The sequence below is a fragment of the Aythya marila genome (genome assembly GCF_965140915.1).
Source record: "Aythya marila genome assembly, chromosome: 19".
In the NCBI taxonomy this organism is placed as follows: domain Eukaryota; kingdom Metazoa; phylum Chordata; class Aves; order Anseriformes; family Anatidae; genus Aythya; species Aythya marila.
Window position 1 is genome coordinate 7,671,464 of NC_139060.1, and position 16,831 is coordinate 7,688,294.

The 16,831-nt window shown below is 46.5% G+C and overlaps 1 protein-coding gene across 2 annotated transcripts in view; it reads right to left on the bottom strand.

The window, feature by feature from the left end:
- Positions 1-16,831, bottom strand: part of ABL1 (ABL proto-oncogene 1, non-receptor tyrosine kinase) — a 69,512-nt gene that overhangs the window by 3,901 nt on the left and 48,780 nt on the right. For both annotated transcript variants that reach the window (XM_082775682.1, XM_082775683.1), the window contains exons 4-10: positions 12,203-12,475; positions 8,279-8,363; positions 7,764-7,941; positions 5,266-5,450; positions 3,031-3,183; positions 2,343-2,432; positions 1,875-2,039 (exon numbers count right to left, since the gene is read on the bottom strand). In XM_082775682.1, coding sequence (XP_082631808.1) covers positions 1,875-2,039; positions 2,343-2,432; positions 3,031-3,183; positions 5,266-5,450; positions 7,764-7,941; positions 8,279-8,363; positions 12,203-12,475 — 1,129 coding nt within the window. The remainder of the gene's footprint in view (positions 1-1,874; positions 2,040-2,342; positions 2,433-3,030; positions 3,184-5,265; positions 5,451-7,763; positions 7,942-8,278; positions 8,364-12,202; positions 12,476-16,831) is intronic.

Consider the following 16,831-nt stretch of genomic DNA (forward strand, 5'->3'; position numbering starts at 1 on the left):
TCTGATACTCCTAACCTCCTTCCCTGATACCAGCCTTCACGGGGAATGGAAATAACTTTTTTCACAAGCAGAAATCAAGACATCCCTTGACAGCTGAATGCTTCAGGTCACCGCGCCGCAAAGACGGTCAGTTCTGTACAATAAGGGAGGATAACAGCCTCCTTCAGCAGGACCGCGCCAGGAGGAAATGCTGGGGTGACCCTTTCTCCAGTTACAAGAGGTATTTAAAAATGAATAGTGGTTCATAATAAATTTTTACAGAGTCCTGAAGGGCTCTGCATTTGACTGACTGGGGGTCTCATTCTAGGTCAGGCACTCCGACGGCATGCTAATTCGAGAGAGGGATGCCTTTAGGGCGGCAGGTACGTGTACAGCCCGAGCAGGTAGCAGAGGGAGATGAAGCAGAGACAGGGAGGAAGAGGATGCTTCTTAGCAGAGCAAAGCAGCAGCTTTCACTAAGTTTTGGCTTCCAGACTCTGGCGTGCTATGAAAACACTGACAGCTGAAGAGGAATCAGCAATAAAGCTTCAGTGTGAAATACATATTTTTTTCACAAGAAAGAATGAAATAATTCCCAGCGTAGTGTTAAATTCATATTATTCCTGCTGCACTCGAAGCTTTCAAAGCCCTTAAGTATTTAAATGAAGTTATTTTACTTCAAAGCTCGTAATAGCAGGCAATTGTATTTCCTATATATGGCAGGCTGGATTTACCACTGGTCTTCAACACTGTGTTGTATTAATTGAGTTACAACAAAAAATACGGGCATACTGTGCTCATTATTCTTACCTTTTTACAAAAGAAGCAGAAGAGTCCTTTCATTTTCATTAGAAAACTAAGTTGCTTTATAAATCAGTGTTTCCAAGCCCTTCTGTAAATAACCTTCCTTTCTGTTTAAGTCACTGACACTTTCTTTTTCCCAGATTTTACATTCCTTCTTGTATTTTTTTTTATTTTTTTCCTTTGTCTAGACGTACATTTGCTACTGATACACGAGCTACTAGGTGAGTTTGTCATTACAGAAAAAAGGTCAGTTACATAAATGGTCATGTAAGGCGTGCTTACCAGAAGCTGGCAAAAAGAATGTATTTTGTTTTATCTTGTTATTTTTCAAACGATCTGGATACAAACCTTCTGTATAAATTTAGTGTTTTACCGCTGCTTTTATTACCCCAAAATGGAAGGTAAGTGCTTGAAGACACTGATTGAATAGAGTTTAATTTCATGGAAGATTCTGTAAATATCTCCTTGTCCCTTGCTGAAATTCTGTTTGGTAGATGCCAAGAGTAATACTCTTCAGCACTACGAGCACAAACCTGCTACGATGAAACACTGAAGAAACCTCTCTTACGGGGCTTGCTAAACCTGAGCAATCGTCCTGCTTTAAATTATGCAGAGCCGTAGTGTAAAGAGCCTTGAACACAGCACATTTCCAGCACTCGGATGCAGTGGGAGATCCCACTGATAGCTCCTACCAGGGAATGGGAAGAGAATATGATCAGAGAGCTCTGTGCTCAGGCTCTGGTCTATGGGGAGCTGTAGGAGACAGCCATTAAGTTAAAACGACTCCTAGGGCTTCTCTAAGCAACGGCAGGTATAGCGCCAGTCCCTCAGCCAGCTAAGCATTCACACTCCCAGATGCTGTGTGTTTGTATCTGGTCCCAGGATTAACAGCCCTCCTTTCTGTGAAAAAAAATGAGAAAAGGAGCTCTGAACCCGAAGCGATCTCGGCAGCGTGTCACCCAGAAGCACAATACTGATCCACAAAGGTGGCGCCTGCTTTTAGACACTGCTTTTCCTAGGTGAAGACCTGGACGTGCATTTTGTTTCCCCCTGTATTTCCTGCAGGAATAATGACTTTAATTAAAACCTACCACATTCCCCCTGGCCTCGAGCATGTGCAGTCTCCAAACCCTCGTTGGCATCTTTGCTTTCAGCAGCTCTCCTTGACGTTCGTGTTTTGGTTGGTAACTCTGGGGCCTGGAGGAAATTGCTCACGACGCTCCTCATGCCCTTCTTTCCCAATTCCTTCTCCACCTCTGCAATACACAGACGACAAAAAAATCACTATAACAGACAGAATAAATAACTATCATACTGCTCAGAGTTAATTACACAAAAGAAAAGCCAACACCACCAAGCAGAAGTTCCCTAAGGTTGTTCAGCCCTTTAAAATCAGACCCAGAAGAAGCCCCCACGTGAGTGTGTGGCTGCTTTCTACACCGTTTACACCAGGCACTGGAACCCATGGCTGAGTGTCACCACAAAGCAGTCTGTAAGCTACATGTAAAGGACACGAGTGTCCCCGTCCCATCCCTGGAGCTGCCTGCCCCAAGACCTACCGTCCGATATGCTGGATTCCTGAAACATCGTCTCAAATGCCTGATGGATCTCAGCAAAGGAAGGCCTGTCGGAGGGGCTCCACTGCCAGCCTGCAAAAACACCACGGCTCAGAAGTGCCCACCAGCGCTGGACATTTGTCACACAACGCCAGGAGGTGCCAGCTATCACTGATCCCTTTTTATAAAATGGCCGAGAGAAAATACCAACGTGGAAATCTGATTGAAGGGTGCTGGGTGTCGGCAAGCACCACTGAGCCAGAGTAACAGTAGGTGCTGAGCACCCCTGGAAGAAAAAAAAACTATCGCACTACAGAAGTCCTGTACCAAAAGGCCACAGTGGAAGAGCAACGCCAGTCCCTTAAGAAGCCTAACAAACTCCTGCTTCACCCTTGGAGCACAAGTCTTTTGTTAAGCTGTCAGGAAAAAGGAGACAGAAAACACTGAGCTGCACAACAACCCCCTCCCGAAGGCCCACGTACTCCCAGCAGAGGATGGCTGGCTTCGCACTGCTTTCATCCTCTGGGGAAAGCGGTCTGAAGCGAGCATTTCTGCACAGTTCTGCATCTCCACCACAACTGGCAGAGGGCTTCTTGTGTCTGGCTGCGTGTGGCCAGATCCTGGCTCTCCTACTGCGTCTCTGCAGAGCTAAACAGCAGCATTTCCATCTGCAGGGCTGGAGGAAACTTACACGCTCTCATGAGCTCATAGACTTTCTCAGGACAGCCTTCAGGGCGCTCCATGCGGTAGTCTTTCTCCAACAGCTCATAGACTTGAGACAGGTCAATCCCGGGGTACGGGGACATGCCGTAGGTCGCGATTTCCCACAGCAGAACACCAAAAGCTGCAGTGGGGGAAAGAAAAAAAAAAAATCGATAAGCTTTGTTTTCATTTTCAATTCGAGAGGATGTTTAGTGGGAGTAGTCACTAAACAGTGCTGCACTTAAACCAGCTCTGGGTGGCTCAGATCCCATGCTCGGCAGCAGCTTAAATGTTAAAGCAGCGTAACGAGCCTCGTCACCAGCACAGACGAGTTTCCTGAGATATGACAGGGTAGAATTAGACTAATTTTCAATGTATCAGTTGTCTCAAACCTGAACGCCTTGAGATCCTTCAAGTCCTATTAAAGGCACAATTAAGAGACTTCACAGTGGATTAGCTGAAACTGTTTCGCTGCTGCACTGCAGTCTCTCTCTCAATTTGACAGCTCCTCTCATCTGCAGCCTCTCCCTAGAGGACTCGCACGTTTTAATAGCTCGGTGGTTTTTGGGGCACCCCTGTTTAGCTGCAGACTGGAGGGGAAACCAGGGACCCAGCAGTGAGAGGAGATTTTCAGCAGTTGCTACGAAGGAGACAATGGAGGGGGTGAGATATTTTGGTCACGGGGAAAGCTGAAGAGTCAAAAGGGAGAGCACAAAAAGGTTTGAAGCCAGGCGAGGCGTTCAAGTCCCAGAACCCGGTGCAGGTCAGCGCCAGGGTCAGGCAGCTAACCCAGGAGTCAGGCATGCAGAATAGACTCAACACCAGTTCAGCAACCTGCATGTAATTAGTTCAGTCACCCTATTCTGGCCTCAAACTGAAGAGAAAGCGATTACAATTCTGCATAAGTAAGGAAATCACATCACATTACATGGTAACACCACCAAGGGCAATTTACATTAGACACTTCTATGCACAATTTTCTTTGATTTCTGTCTCGAGGCAGCGAGGTGAAAAGCATCCAAACCCTGGCATGGCCAGCAGCAGCCGTGGCCTCTGGGGATGGCTGGCGTGCTCCAGTCAGATCCCCTAATCCACCGCTCTGCAAGGTTACACTAACCTTAATTAAAGACACCCAATATCCTTTCGGAAATTCCCCGAGTACTCCGCTGTTTAAATATGACAGGGATCCCTACAGCCCCACCAGCAATTCAGCAGCATCCTGAGGACTGTGGCAGCTACCCAGCAACGGCCAGCGCCATCCCATGCCAGCCCAGAGCAGGAGAAACACCTTGCTCAGCACACAGACCTCAGCAGGGTTGTCCTCTGCCATCTCTGGAAGGTTTTCTATCAGTCGTCCCCTAAAAGTTCCTTCAAAATGAAGCCTTTCTCCGCACCGTTTCCTCCAATCTGCAGAAAACTTCACTGCTGCTTTCCTACTGTCTGCTCTTTTTATATATAAATATAAAAGATGCTCAGGATAACATTTCTCAAGTGCCCTTGGGACCAAGTCCCACCAACTTCTATCTTATGTCACTGGGCACTTTTGAGAATTTGACCAACAGCTATGGCAGAGATATAAAATCCAAAGAAAGGCTGATAAAAAGTACAATGAAATTTTCTACAGTCAGATTTGATAGAATTTAGCTCCATTTAGCTAAGCCTAGTCTTATCACCAGCACCTCAGGGCTCTTCAATAACCATTTGTCATCAAATTTTCTCTCTGTTTCTGCTCATCTCATTCCAAAGATTATTCTTTTAAAATGCAGAAAGACGAGCTCGGAGCTATCACCAGACAGATATACACATAATTTTTTAACATAAAAATGAACCAGATTCTCCCTTTCCTCCATAAAGTAGTTTGAAACTTCCTGGCTATATCACAATATATTGCTTCATAGCTCTGTGCCAGGACTCTATCAAGTCAGCAGCACTGGTGCCCTCCAGCCCCATTCCAGACATTTCTCTAAACACTACAGCATCCTTTATTTTCATACTTGCCAACGACTCAAACACACAAAGCCAGGTCTGCATCCTCAGTTTTCCACTCAAGGACTGAATTTGCAGAGATTAATCCCTGAACTCTGACAAGCTCACAGAACAGCACGGCTCACGCCAGGGAACGCGCTCTCTCCTGAAACATTTCACAGTGTACTCATTGCACAGCCCTGCAACAGAAGGCTACACAAGGCTATAATCCCAATTTGTTTGTACGTAAAATTCTTACCCCAGACATCAGATTTAATGGAGAACTTGTTGTAGGCCAGGCTTTCTGGTGCAGTCCACTTGATTGGGAATTTTGCTCCAGCGTGGGCAGTGTACGTGTCGCCTGTCATCAGCCTGCTCAGGCCAAAGTCTGCCACCTTCACCAAGTGGTTCTCCCCTACAAGGCAGTTTCTGGCAGCGAGGTCCCTAAAAACGAGAACAAAACCAGGCAATGAGTGGTCTGTCATCTCCCTTTTGGCAATAGCAAGGAAACTTGCTGTTCCCGAAGAAGCCTGGGCCTGCATGTGATTATTTAGATCAGAGTATTACACAGAAATTATGGAGTTCTGCATACGTGCAAGAGGTAAAGTGATTTTCCATTCCGGCTTTGTAAGACTGTCATCCAAACTTTTTTTTTTTCTTAATGTGAAGTGAAAGCTTCAAGAAGCCCCCTCACTTTCAATAAAAGCTGCCACCCTCAGGATAAAAATAATTTTAAGAAATGTCAGTGCTCAAGTTATCAATAGCTGAGGATGAGCGCTGAATTAAAGTAGTTGCGATGCCTCGCTTCTTGCCCACCTCTCCAACACTTCCATCACCCCAGACAACACCAGTCCCTCTCTAGAATTCTTCTTCCAGTCCCTGTTCGACTACCAGGTTTAATCCCCAGCTATGCTCTCCTTCCTCCTAAGAACACCACATCTTACAACGCAATGTTTTCACAGCCAACACAAAAATGTCATCGGTGACCATATGGACAGCTCGGTGAAAAAGCAGCAACCCCAGCTGCCTTGCCAAGGAGGCAGAAGAAAGCCTGCGTGGGCAGCTGCAAGACAACAGTTTCTTCTCACCCTTTCAGTTCAAAGCCCTCATCTTCCAACAGGAGAGATTTTGGCCTTTTCAAACCTATTGTGGTCTCTGCTATCAGTACTTACATTTTTAAAAGACTGAGCAATAAGCAAATCGAGCTTTTCCTCCACATTTTTTCACCTGCCTTCACCCTGGCAGGTGAGAGATGCACACGCCGCGTTTGCCACCTCCCTGCCACAGACGTGCTGTTAGCACCCTCAGAAATGCTTGATGAGGATAAAAATGTAAAGCGCAGAATTACATTTCTCCTAATACTGGGTTTTACTAAAAACGCTTCTTCAGATTATGTTACATTGAACTAAAAATTGATTCTACCAGAAAGCGTGAGATGTTCTTCAAATGTGAGGCAGCCTCTGCTGTTTCTTTTGTTTGTTTCTTCTGCTCAGCCAGAGTAGATTTTAAAAAGTACATCTTAGTAGATGTCCATTAAATTCCCACTATGTTTTTGAATGTATCTTCTTATCAATGCTGATTACTACAATGTGTGTCTAAATAAAAGCTCCTCTTCATAATCAAATTCCTCCTCCTTCCTGATTCATTAAATGAGGTCACAGCCCAGCGTTTGAATTCATGGATGCGAATTGTGACAACACTCTTAAAATAATTGGGTAGGTGGGTGTGGGGGTGGCTGATAAGGAAAAAATGCTACTATTTATTTTAGATAAATGGGTCATCAGAAATAAGGGGAAATGAAATGAACAGGAGAGCAGACAAATGGGATTCACACAAAGCAGTTTTTAAAGTTCACTTCCTACAGGCTGAAGGGATGAAATACTTTCAACAGAGCAAATCAAAGGGTGGAAAAAATTTAATTTGCAGCATCACCGTTCACTTTATTGACTGACAGAAGCATTTAAACAAGCCTTTCAGGCAGCAAAGGCAACGCATGTCTTAGAGGAAGACCTAGAACTTTACACACGATCTTCATATTTGTCTCTATAAAAAAACACGTGCTAATTTCATATTCCAGCTAATTGGGTAGGAAAGGTCACGCTGTGGCACAGAGAACATCTTGTATTAAACTCGGTGACTCTCAAACCTTCGCACAGGATGTGTCATTATATTGCTAGGAGGCCATTTCTACAGACGAAGAATGCGAAGCTCTAGCCGTAATTGCAGCACGCTTAAAGGTCAGAGTCTTTGGGACTTTAAGACTGCAAAGATGCTTATTAAAGTCAAATATGCAATCTGGTCAATAATGGAAAACAGTCCCCATAGGGGCTGAAAAAAGCAAGATAAAGGAGAACGGACACACGGTGAGGTGGCACTAAGAGGGAGGCTTTGCTCTGAGCACCTGTCCACATGCAGCAGCACCAACTGCCTGCAGCAGTTCTTAAGGGCCGTTGGAATCAAGGGAGAGCAGAGGCTTATCTGGTCCATTAAGAGCCTGCTACCTGAGGAAGCATTTAGAGCTAAGGCATTTGTCCAAACTATAAAAGTACTGATATGTCTTTAACCTGCTTCAAAAAAAGAAAAAAATAAGCACAGAGAAAACCAATTAGAAGGTCATCCTACAGACAGGTCAATGCAGGGGATGAGAACGCAGCACAGCAGCGTGTTAAATGTGGGACATGGACTGCATCTGAAGTCAGCACTGGGATAATCTGAAAATAAACCTTGAGATTCAGGGGTGCTCAGTGCCCTTCCTACCTGTGAATGAAGTTTTTCTTCTCCAGGTACTCCATGGCTGAGGAGATCTGAGTGGCCATGTACAGCAGCACCACCGCGTTCACCTCCTGCCGGTTGCACTCGCGCAGATAATCCAGCAGGTTCCCGTACGTCATGAACTCCGTGATGATGTAGAAAGGAGGTTCCCGTGTGCACACCCCTAAGGGCCACGACAAAGTTTGGTTTGAATATTTTGTCTTCTAAGGCAATTTACACCTCTAACGGGGAAATACAGGGCTCGCACAGGGAATGGGCTGTGCGTGGAACTGGTTAACAGAGGGGTTTAATTTCCTGCTTCAGGCTCTGGCAAATTAAAACGTTAGGGAGAAGAGATCATTAAAAATCATGTATTACTGGTACAAATTGTGAATTTTGCCAGACAATAAGTGTCTGTATTTAAAGCCTTGGTATGGTAAGCAGCTTATCTGCTCCTTAACATCCATATCACTGCACAAGGGTTTAAGTTCAAATCCCCCTGCTTGGTATTTATCACTTACCTAATAATTGCACCAAGTTCGGATGCTTGATCTCCTTCATTACTGCGGCTTCTTTCAAGAACTCTTCCACCTCCATGGTATCCTCCTGCAGAACAATAGCAAAGCTTTGGCAAGGACAGCGCGCACAAAGGAGGAACAGTTTTTTTGTATGGGGGCACAAAACGAACAGCGAAGTGACAACAGAAGCCACAGCTTTTTTCAAGGTAATTTTTCCCCATAGCCACATCACAATGCCAAGGAGTTGGGAACTTTTTTTGTTCGTTTGTTAGGATTGTTTAAAATGTATTTTTATCATTCATATTGTAGTTTTGGAAGAGAGCTTTTTAGAACAAGAAAATCTATATCCCTTTTGTGAAGGGGCTCTCGCAGGACCGTTCAGGAGCTGAAAAGGAAAAAGCTAAAAATGTTTGTTCCTAACAGAAAATAAAATCACATGAAACAAACAGCACAGAAAGAAAAAGAAACAAAACACGAATGAAAAGAAAAGGAAGGCTACACCACAATCGAAGGCTCGAGCAACTGCTGAAATGCAAGGCCCTGAATTCACTGGCTCTGAGCAAGAGATGCCCACCCTCAGACAGGGCAGCGTGGCCCACGGCAGTGACTCCTTAACCGAAAGCCCGAGGTTTCACAGATTTCATTCGTGGTATTTAGAATCTGAGCCGTGACGTAACTGTTCTGGGCAGATGTGTCACTACCTATTTGTTGAGCGCCGTGAAGTTGCTTGGCACAACAGAAAGCCAGGGAAGATCCAATCTTGCTCAAAAGACCCATCTTCTGCAGCAAACGGGCCCCAAACGGCCGGAAGGTCATTTCAAAGTGGTGCAAAAACACAGATCTATTCCTAAAGCAATGTTTCTTTCTATATCCATATTTTTTTTTTTCCCGTTGGCGGATTAATGTTGACAGCCTACATGGACGAAGTGTTTTAAGGAAGGATTGGAGAGGATTTACTGCTGCTGGTGAGAATGATAACAGTGGGCTGCTGCTCTAAGACCCAGGCAGCGCTCTGCTCTGCAGTTAGCCACGAGAACCTTTTTCGAGCGGTTTCATTCCATCATTCGCTATTCGTCGCCAATTAACTTGATTGGCAGCTGTGTTTTTGTGAGCACGCTCCGTCAAAACGAACAGCCCAAAGGGCCTTGTGATCAGAACTTTAAACCGTTTTCTTTGGCGAAGGAAACGGGGTTAACAATCCAGGTTGCCAAACAAACCTCGACGCGCACTTATCTTTTGTGTGCTGCTGGAAAGGTGGCTCCTCTGCACGGCTGCTCCGTGGTTTGCAGTCCTTTACCTCTCAGTGACCAAACTAATCAGGAGGATGCACAGAGGGAATTACCCTAACAGCGATCTCTCTATAAATCTGAGGGAATTACCAATCTCTCTGTACATCTGATCTCACGCAAAGAGCAGAATTGTGCCAGTTTCAGTCCTCCTCTGCACAAAACCACGGAATAAATACAAGGGTTTCAGCAACACGGTGTGTTCCTAGCAAAATATAGGACTGTGCCTCAGCCCTGACTTACACAAACCTCATTAAGGGACACCTGGCCTGCACGTTGCTTGATTTAAATCACAGGCTTCTCTGCTGGGGAAAACAAAGGAAAAAAAAAGGCAGTCTTTGAAGGCAACCTTAATTGATGCAGGGTAGATGTGTGCAGGAAGAAATGTGCTGAGGTGGCCGGCTCACAACAGTTCAGGCATTTAATGGCCCTCACGGGGCAGTAAGTTTGGGTCACGGCCCCAGCAGGCTGCATCCAGCCCCGAGATGCTGCTGGAGCGGGTCACGAAGCTCCATCCCCAGCCACCACGGCCCATTTCTGTCGAGTCCCTGCTGAAACGTTTAAATGGGAAACATCCGAGCACCGCCTCGCTGCATTGCACCTCCCGCTTACACACAACCAAAACCCAGGGTGCTGCTTGTGTCAGCTCTGCTCAGACCTGACAGAAAAACGAACAACAAATCGGGCTTCCTGAGCCCTGCTAGTCAAAAGGAAGCTGGGAGGGATTTTTCTTCCTTTTAGCTTTCCCTCCCCTTTATCTTTCTTACGCAGATACGCAGGGTAGATGGGGAAGGAACAAGAGCCATGTCAAGTTTTGGAAAATATTCTCTCACATGAAGGTAAAGCGAGTCGTTTGAGTGTTTGTGAAGAAGCTGCTGAAGGCTTGTTTCCCCGTGCTGAACCGGAATATAAATGCGATTTAAAAATATTTCCCAAAACTTTGAAGAGAGCTATAATCCCACCTGTCAGGTAGCAGACTGATGGATTTAAGGACGGTGGATTATAAATTTGCTTTTAAGGATGGTTTTAGTGTGCGTAATTGCAGACTGAAGTGTTTCTCAACTCTCTTTTTGGTTATTCTTACATTCCCCAGTGGAACACGCTGCTCCATATTACATTATGAACCACTTTCAGTCGTGTTTCATTAAATATTTATTTGATCTATTTGAAACAGCCATGGTCTGTATTAAGGTTTCTCGTTAGGCACAGAGATTCGATGGCATCGCACAAAATGTGCCTCTCTTGATGGGTTTTAGCGAGAAGATGAAGGAACGCAACAATCAGGATTGGGCACAAACGAGAGACCCGAAGGCATCCGGCACCCTCGCATCACGGCAGGAGATGTTGCAGCAAACTTAGCATTTCGGGACATGATTTCCCTCTCCTTTTCATGATAAGGATGTTTTGTTCAAGCCGGTCACATCGCAGCTCCACATGCACCATGGTGCTCCCGAGCAAGCCCTGCGGTCGGTCCCAACGCGTTGGCCCGAGCACGGGTAACACTAGGTGTCACTCGCTGCCTGTGCAAGCAGGCACTGAACTCTTCTCCACTGGGGAGCAGCAAAAGGAATCTCCAGAGTACAAAAAAGGCCAAAACGAAAATCCTTTCTGCAGCCATAGCAACCCAGAAATACCGAGGTAGCCCCCGTTCAGACAGACAGGGAGAAATGTTTTCCCCGAATCAAGGAAACTTCCTTCCCCTGACACTGCCGCATCAATGCGGGGCTCTCCACTTCAAAAATGTCCATTGCAAAAACAGAAAACAAGAAGAAACAAACAAAAAGCCTTTTTCTGTTTGTTTCTGCAAGCCCAAGCCACATCCCAATGCGAGGAGAGAGAACATGGTGTCAAGTTAACATAAACTCTTATTAAGCAATCGAATGCAATGTGTGTAGATGGTGCCAGGAGATCTCAAGACACATTTATAAACATAAATGAATTAAGCAATGACCTTATGAACCCGGAGCATTATTTGCATTTCAAGAGGCAAGGAAACCAAGACTCAGAAATCAGGGAGCAGAGCCAGAAACAGAACTGATTACCCAGTTCCCCACTAAAGCCTCTTACGAATTTTAATATACTTGAGCTTGGATACACTTCCCCCCCCCCCCCCCTCGTCTCTTTTGATAATAAACAGCTGTGAACAATTGCTTAAGACTGCTAGGTACACAGGGAGCTTGTCTTTGGGAAAGACGCCACATGAGACAAACAATCAAAACATTAAGATCCTCCTTGAAATGCAGCCCTTGAATTTTCTGTTGCCTGAGTCACGATCCGCAATTTTCCTTAATGCCCCAGCTTGTCTCCGTGCGTTCACCTGCGAGCAGCACACCTTTGCCACCCCCTGAATGCAAGAGGTATCACAGCAGCTATTTACTTTTCTGAGGTTTCATCTGCTCTGAAGCAAAAATTGCGCTGTTAACAGCCTGTTTAGTTATGTGTGTTTCAAGTGTCACATAAAACCATCATCGGTTCAAGTCCTCTGTTATTCCAGGCCTACGCACAGAAATTAAGGGCTAGCACCAACCCAAACTGTCAAGCGGGGCTGAGGGAAGGCAGCCAGCCTGCACTCAGCTCAGCTGAAAGGACAGGAATGTAGGAAAAGAAGAGAAGTAGGAATGTTGAGAGATGCAAATCCTACCTTTAGGGTCTTCACGGCCACTGTAAGGCTGTACTTCTTCCAGACTCCTTCGTACACCTCTCCGTACTGCCCGCCCCCAAGCTTGTGCTTCATGGTGATGTCAGTTCTCTCGATCTCCCACTTGTCATAGTTTGGGGACACCCCGTAAATAGTGGGCTTATTGCGTTTGGGCGCCGGGTAGTGTAAAGTGGTGATGAGCCCATCTGCTACCGTCGAATGATGATGGACCAGCTCCGCCAACGTGTTGAAGCGGCTCTCAGAAGAGACATACAGCTAGGGACCGAAGAAAAAGAGAAAGCTCATTAACTTCATGCATATTTGAGCATTTGTATGTAGAAACTACATTTAAAATGGTGAAAGCCAAGTGTTGCATGGCTTCAGGTCACACTGCCGTGCCACGAGCTCCACGTGCTCTTTAGCTCGCAGAAGCTGAGAGCTGAGAAAGATCAACACTTGCAGAAGGGCATGGATTCACCAGCAAATACATGCACTTTGCTCTAACAATATAGAAGGAATGACCGCAAAGAGCATTCGGTTGGCATGCTGCTGCTTGAAACATCAGCACAGATTGTGGGATAGTTTCTGAACCGCCGGGTTCTCTACCTCAGTGTCTGGATCACATTGCTACTGTCTGAGTGATGACGTTTCACCTTCCTGGATTCTCCTTGAAGTTTCGTTAACACACTGTGAGCTTTGGGCTAAGGTCTGCATAGTGCTCTGCATCGAGCTGGACAGCTGGCCTGTTCATCCTTGTGACGGGCACAGATCAATAACGCAGAAGTAAAATCATTACCACTGAGCACAGACCTACTGCGAGGCATGGCAGCCTGCATTTGTTACCACTTCAACACTTATAGAGAAGAGCCATTCGAGCCTAAAAGCCTGCTAAAGGTAGAGAAGTGACACCTACAAACACAGCTCTGTATTTCTTATTTCATACCCAACTCCAAACTTCCAGTGACAAAAGCTACAAAATAATAATAACCATAATAATAAAGTGATGCTGTAACGCCTGAAGGACAGGGAGAAACCTTCTGCCTCGCTGGATGTGCACCGAAAAGCTCAGGCTGTGCACGTGTGGTGGCCATCTGCCTGGGATTTTGGGAAGCTGACAGGGCTGTCAGTCAGCCCCAAATCCCAGACTTGGGGCCAAACTCTGCTTCTTCCACCTAGACAGAATTCTTGGATGGAAAAAAAAGAAATTTTTGGAGCTTCACAGATGTGTTAAGTGAACATGTCCAACAGAAAAAGATGATGTATTTACAGAGAAAAAAAATGTTTGCAGAGAGGAGGAAAAGAGCCTTTGATCTGGAGACCGGCAATTTCTGTACGGATGCTCCTCCTTCACAGGCATCTGTTTACTATGGAAAACCCAAAATGAGAACGAGAGGCACTGGAGAAGACCAAATATTCCGAAGGAAAGAAGAGCACTGGCCCTACGAATACGAAAAGGTGAGTGAAAAGAGCAGCTGTATCATCCAAGGACGTCGGAGTGCCGCGGAAGAGGCCCTCTGCCCCTCAGCATCCTGCTGGCCCAAATTCCTGCTTCAGTTTCTGAGAACGAGGCAAAGGCTCCGGTGCAGATGGTGACCGTCCTGTGAGAGCTGGCAGGAACGCTCAGCTGCGTGTGTCATGGACTTTCACGATCAGAGGTGAAATCACCTTAAAAATGGATGCTCTGGGAACAGAAGAATGGCACTTTGAGAGAAGCTTTCACAGTTGCAAGGCAAGAAGCAAACGGTTCTTCAGACCACCACGGAACAGCCAGTGTAACCACAGCTAGGAACAAACCACAGCTGTTTGGGAACAACTTGCAGTACTAGCAGTGGTACCAGCAGTTCATGTTACACCGAGGACTAAAATATAAAAGTATGGATGTGTGAAACTATGCTGAACTCTCGGACTGCTTGGAAGCCCAGGGAAGTGGGGAGAAGGAAGCTGTCCCTGGTTTTCTGATGGCTTGCATCCCACGATCACAAAATCTCCTGGAATTTACAAATATCCCTATTTTGTGTGACAGGTATGAACTTGCTACAGATTGAGAAGGGTGGTAAATGAACGGCCAAAGGTTTGACAAGAAACCCACAGCAGGCTGGGGAACAGAGCTCAGGATGCCAGGACAAGGCTCCATGCTGTAACACACACCAAGGTTTCTACCTGCATGAAAAAACACACCCAGCCACCCACCGAGCGTGTTCATTCTGCACTTTTCTACCCTCTCAGCGATTAAACCTTAGCTCTGACACCTCAAGCCCTCTCTTCACTACTGGAGATCAGAGTTAGGCAGTGTTCAAATCTTCATCTGGAACGTGAGGCACGTATCCCAAGACGAGGCAACAAGGAGCAGCTCTGGAGGGCGTGCTGCCGGTGCCGCGCAGCGAGCTTTGCTGTGCCCCCCCTCCTCCAGTGACCCTGCTCACCAAACCTGAGCTCATGATGCCTGCTGGATCATTTCCCCCATGTAAATGGTCTGGTGCTGCTCACTGTACTCACAAAGCGTGGCCAGACTCAGCAGTTCTGCAGTGCAGGAGGTTACACCGGGGCTCGTGCAATTTGCATCCTGGCTACGCTGCCCACTTATTATTTGGGCAGTTTTCGTGCATCTTCAGTCAAACTAAAAGCTGTGCTGTTCCAAAGTGCTCCAGGCTGCTCAGTTTTGTAGAAATTAGTTGTTTATGCACAGCCTGTACCATCAGACTGTGTCTCCTGACTGGTGGTAAGGGTGTTGTTAAACTGACCCGTGCGATGCATCCTTAACCTGAAGGGATTTCTCACCCTGCCATCAGCAGGCAATACTAAAAGCCCCCACAAAAAAAATCCACGAAGAAGGGAACGAATCTGCATCCTGCTGAGCCACTGGAAGCTCCAAGAGACTCCATCAAGACACGTCCTGTGTCCGTAATGCTGACCACAGCAGGATTTGAAGAAGTGGCTGGACAGCGCTGTTTATTCACTCTGGTTACTCAATAGGAGGCTTTGCCTCAAGTACCATCAAGGCAGGAAAACCCAAGGCCTCAGTTCCACGGAAGTGGTTTACCAGATTACTGGCTGCGCTGTGCCAGCCAAATCCAGAAAGGTCATTTTGAATGTCTTCCTAAAAAAACATTAAAAGGTGGTCCGGAAGAATATGACCCATTAAAATGGGAAACGAAAAAAATCCCCTGATGAGTTACTTCTTTCAAGCTACTGAACCCCAGAGCATTAACATGAACGGTGCTAAAATTAAGACAGATGCATCTCCCATCTCTTCCTGCTTCTTTCACTTCTCCTGCAGGCTGGGGGAGGCTGTGTGATGCACGGACCCCCTCCAGGCCAAGCAGCAGCTGCTCCACTCGGTTCTGTAAAACCTCTTGCGCCGTTCCCGCAGGCACAGGATATGACCCACCGAAGCCGTTCATCCTCGAGGCCTCCAAGTGCTGCAGTGAATTCCTCAGAAGGCTGAGTAAGGACCTGGCAGACCGTGGAAGCCCCAGGTGCCCGGGGAGCTGGAGGTAAGAGCTTCCCTTCGGCAGAAGGATGTGAAATGGGTAATGAAGCAAGCCCCCAGCAGCTCACAGCAGGGATGCTGTGCAGCAGTCTCCGTTTCCCAAGGGGAAAGCAGGGATGTTAGCTGGCTCTCTTACTTGCTTTTAAGCTTCAGCAGCTTGGGACAGGGCACTGGAAGCGTGGCGTGCCCTGGTGCAGCTCCAGGCGGAGGTGGGTGGCAGAGGCAGGCATCTGGCAGCACGCTCCTGATGAGCTGTCGCACTTCGCTTCGTTAACACAAATGGAAATCGATGCGATTTAACAAGATGAATTGCAGTGCTGAGGCTTGGGGATGGTGAACGGCCCCTTCTGTGGGGATGGCAAGCAGCCCTCTTCCTTGGCAGGGCCAGAGGGAGCACTGTGGCCTCCTCTTCGCTTAGCCCCACAGGCACAGCTCTCGTGCTGACCTGCACCTTTCGTCAAAAACACCAGTTCAAGCAACTCTCTGGAAAATGAACAGTTAAACCGGCTACTACAGACCTGAGCAGATTACTGTAGCTCTGCGGAACTGTTTTGGGGGATAAAAACAGCTCTGCGGGGATGAAAGCCTTCATATGCCAAACCCTTTTACAGCGAAAAAGGAGAACGTGCTACAGCACCAGGGACACGTGGTTATTTACACCAAAAGGAGGAGGCCTCGGTTCAAAGTGTTCGCTTGCGAACACTGCTCAGCTGCCAGCATCGATGGGAATCAAAGGGATATCAAGCACAGAGACAGGAGGAGGAAAAATATTCCAGACTGCCGTGTATTCCTCGGAGTACGCAGCCTGTCAGCATTTCTCAGGGCTGATGTGACCACAGAGTGTGTCTGCACAGAGTGAAAAAAGAGGTGAAGCACTGTAACGAAGAAATCTATCACCTGAAATAATCATAAATATCATCGTCTCCATCAGAGTCTGTTTGCTAAAGCAGACCAAAAGTGTTCCATTAATTAATAAAGTCTGTTTATCTTATTAAAGGTTTTAGAGTGATGAGTCTGATAAATAGCAAACATGATATACTTGTTCCCTGTGTTTTTATATTATGGATTCTACTGTTTGAAGAACAGAGCTCTCACAGGACACAGGAAAATTGGCTATGGAAGACAGTATTATACTTGATTTT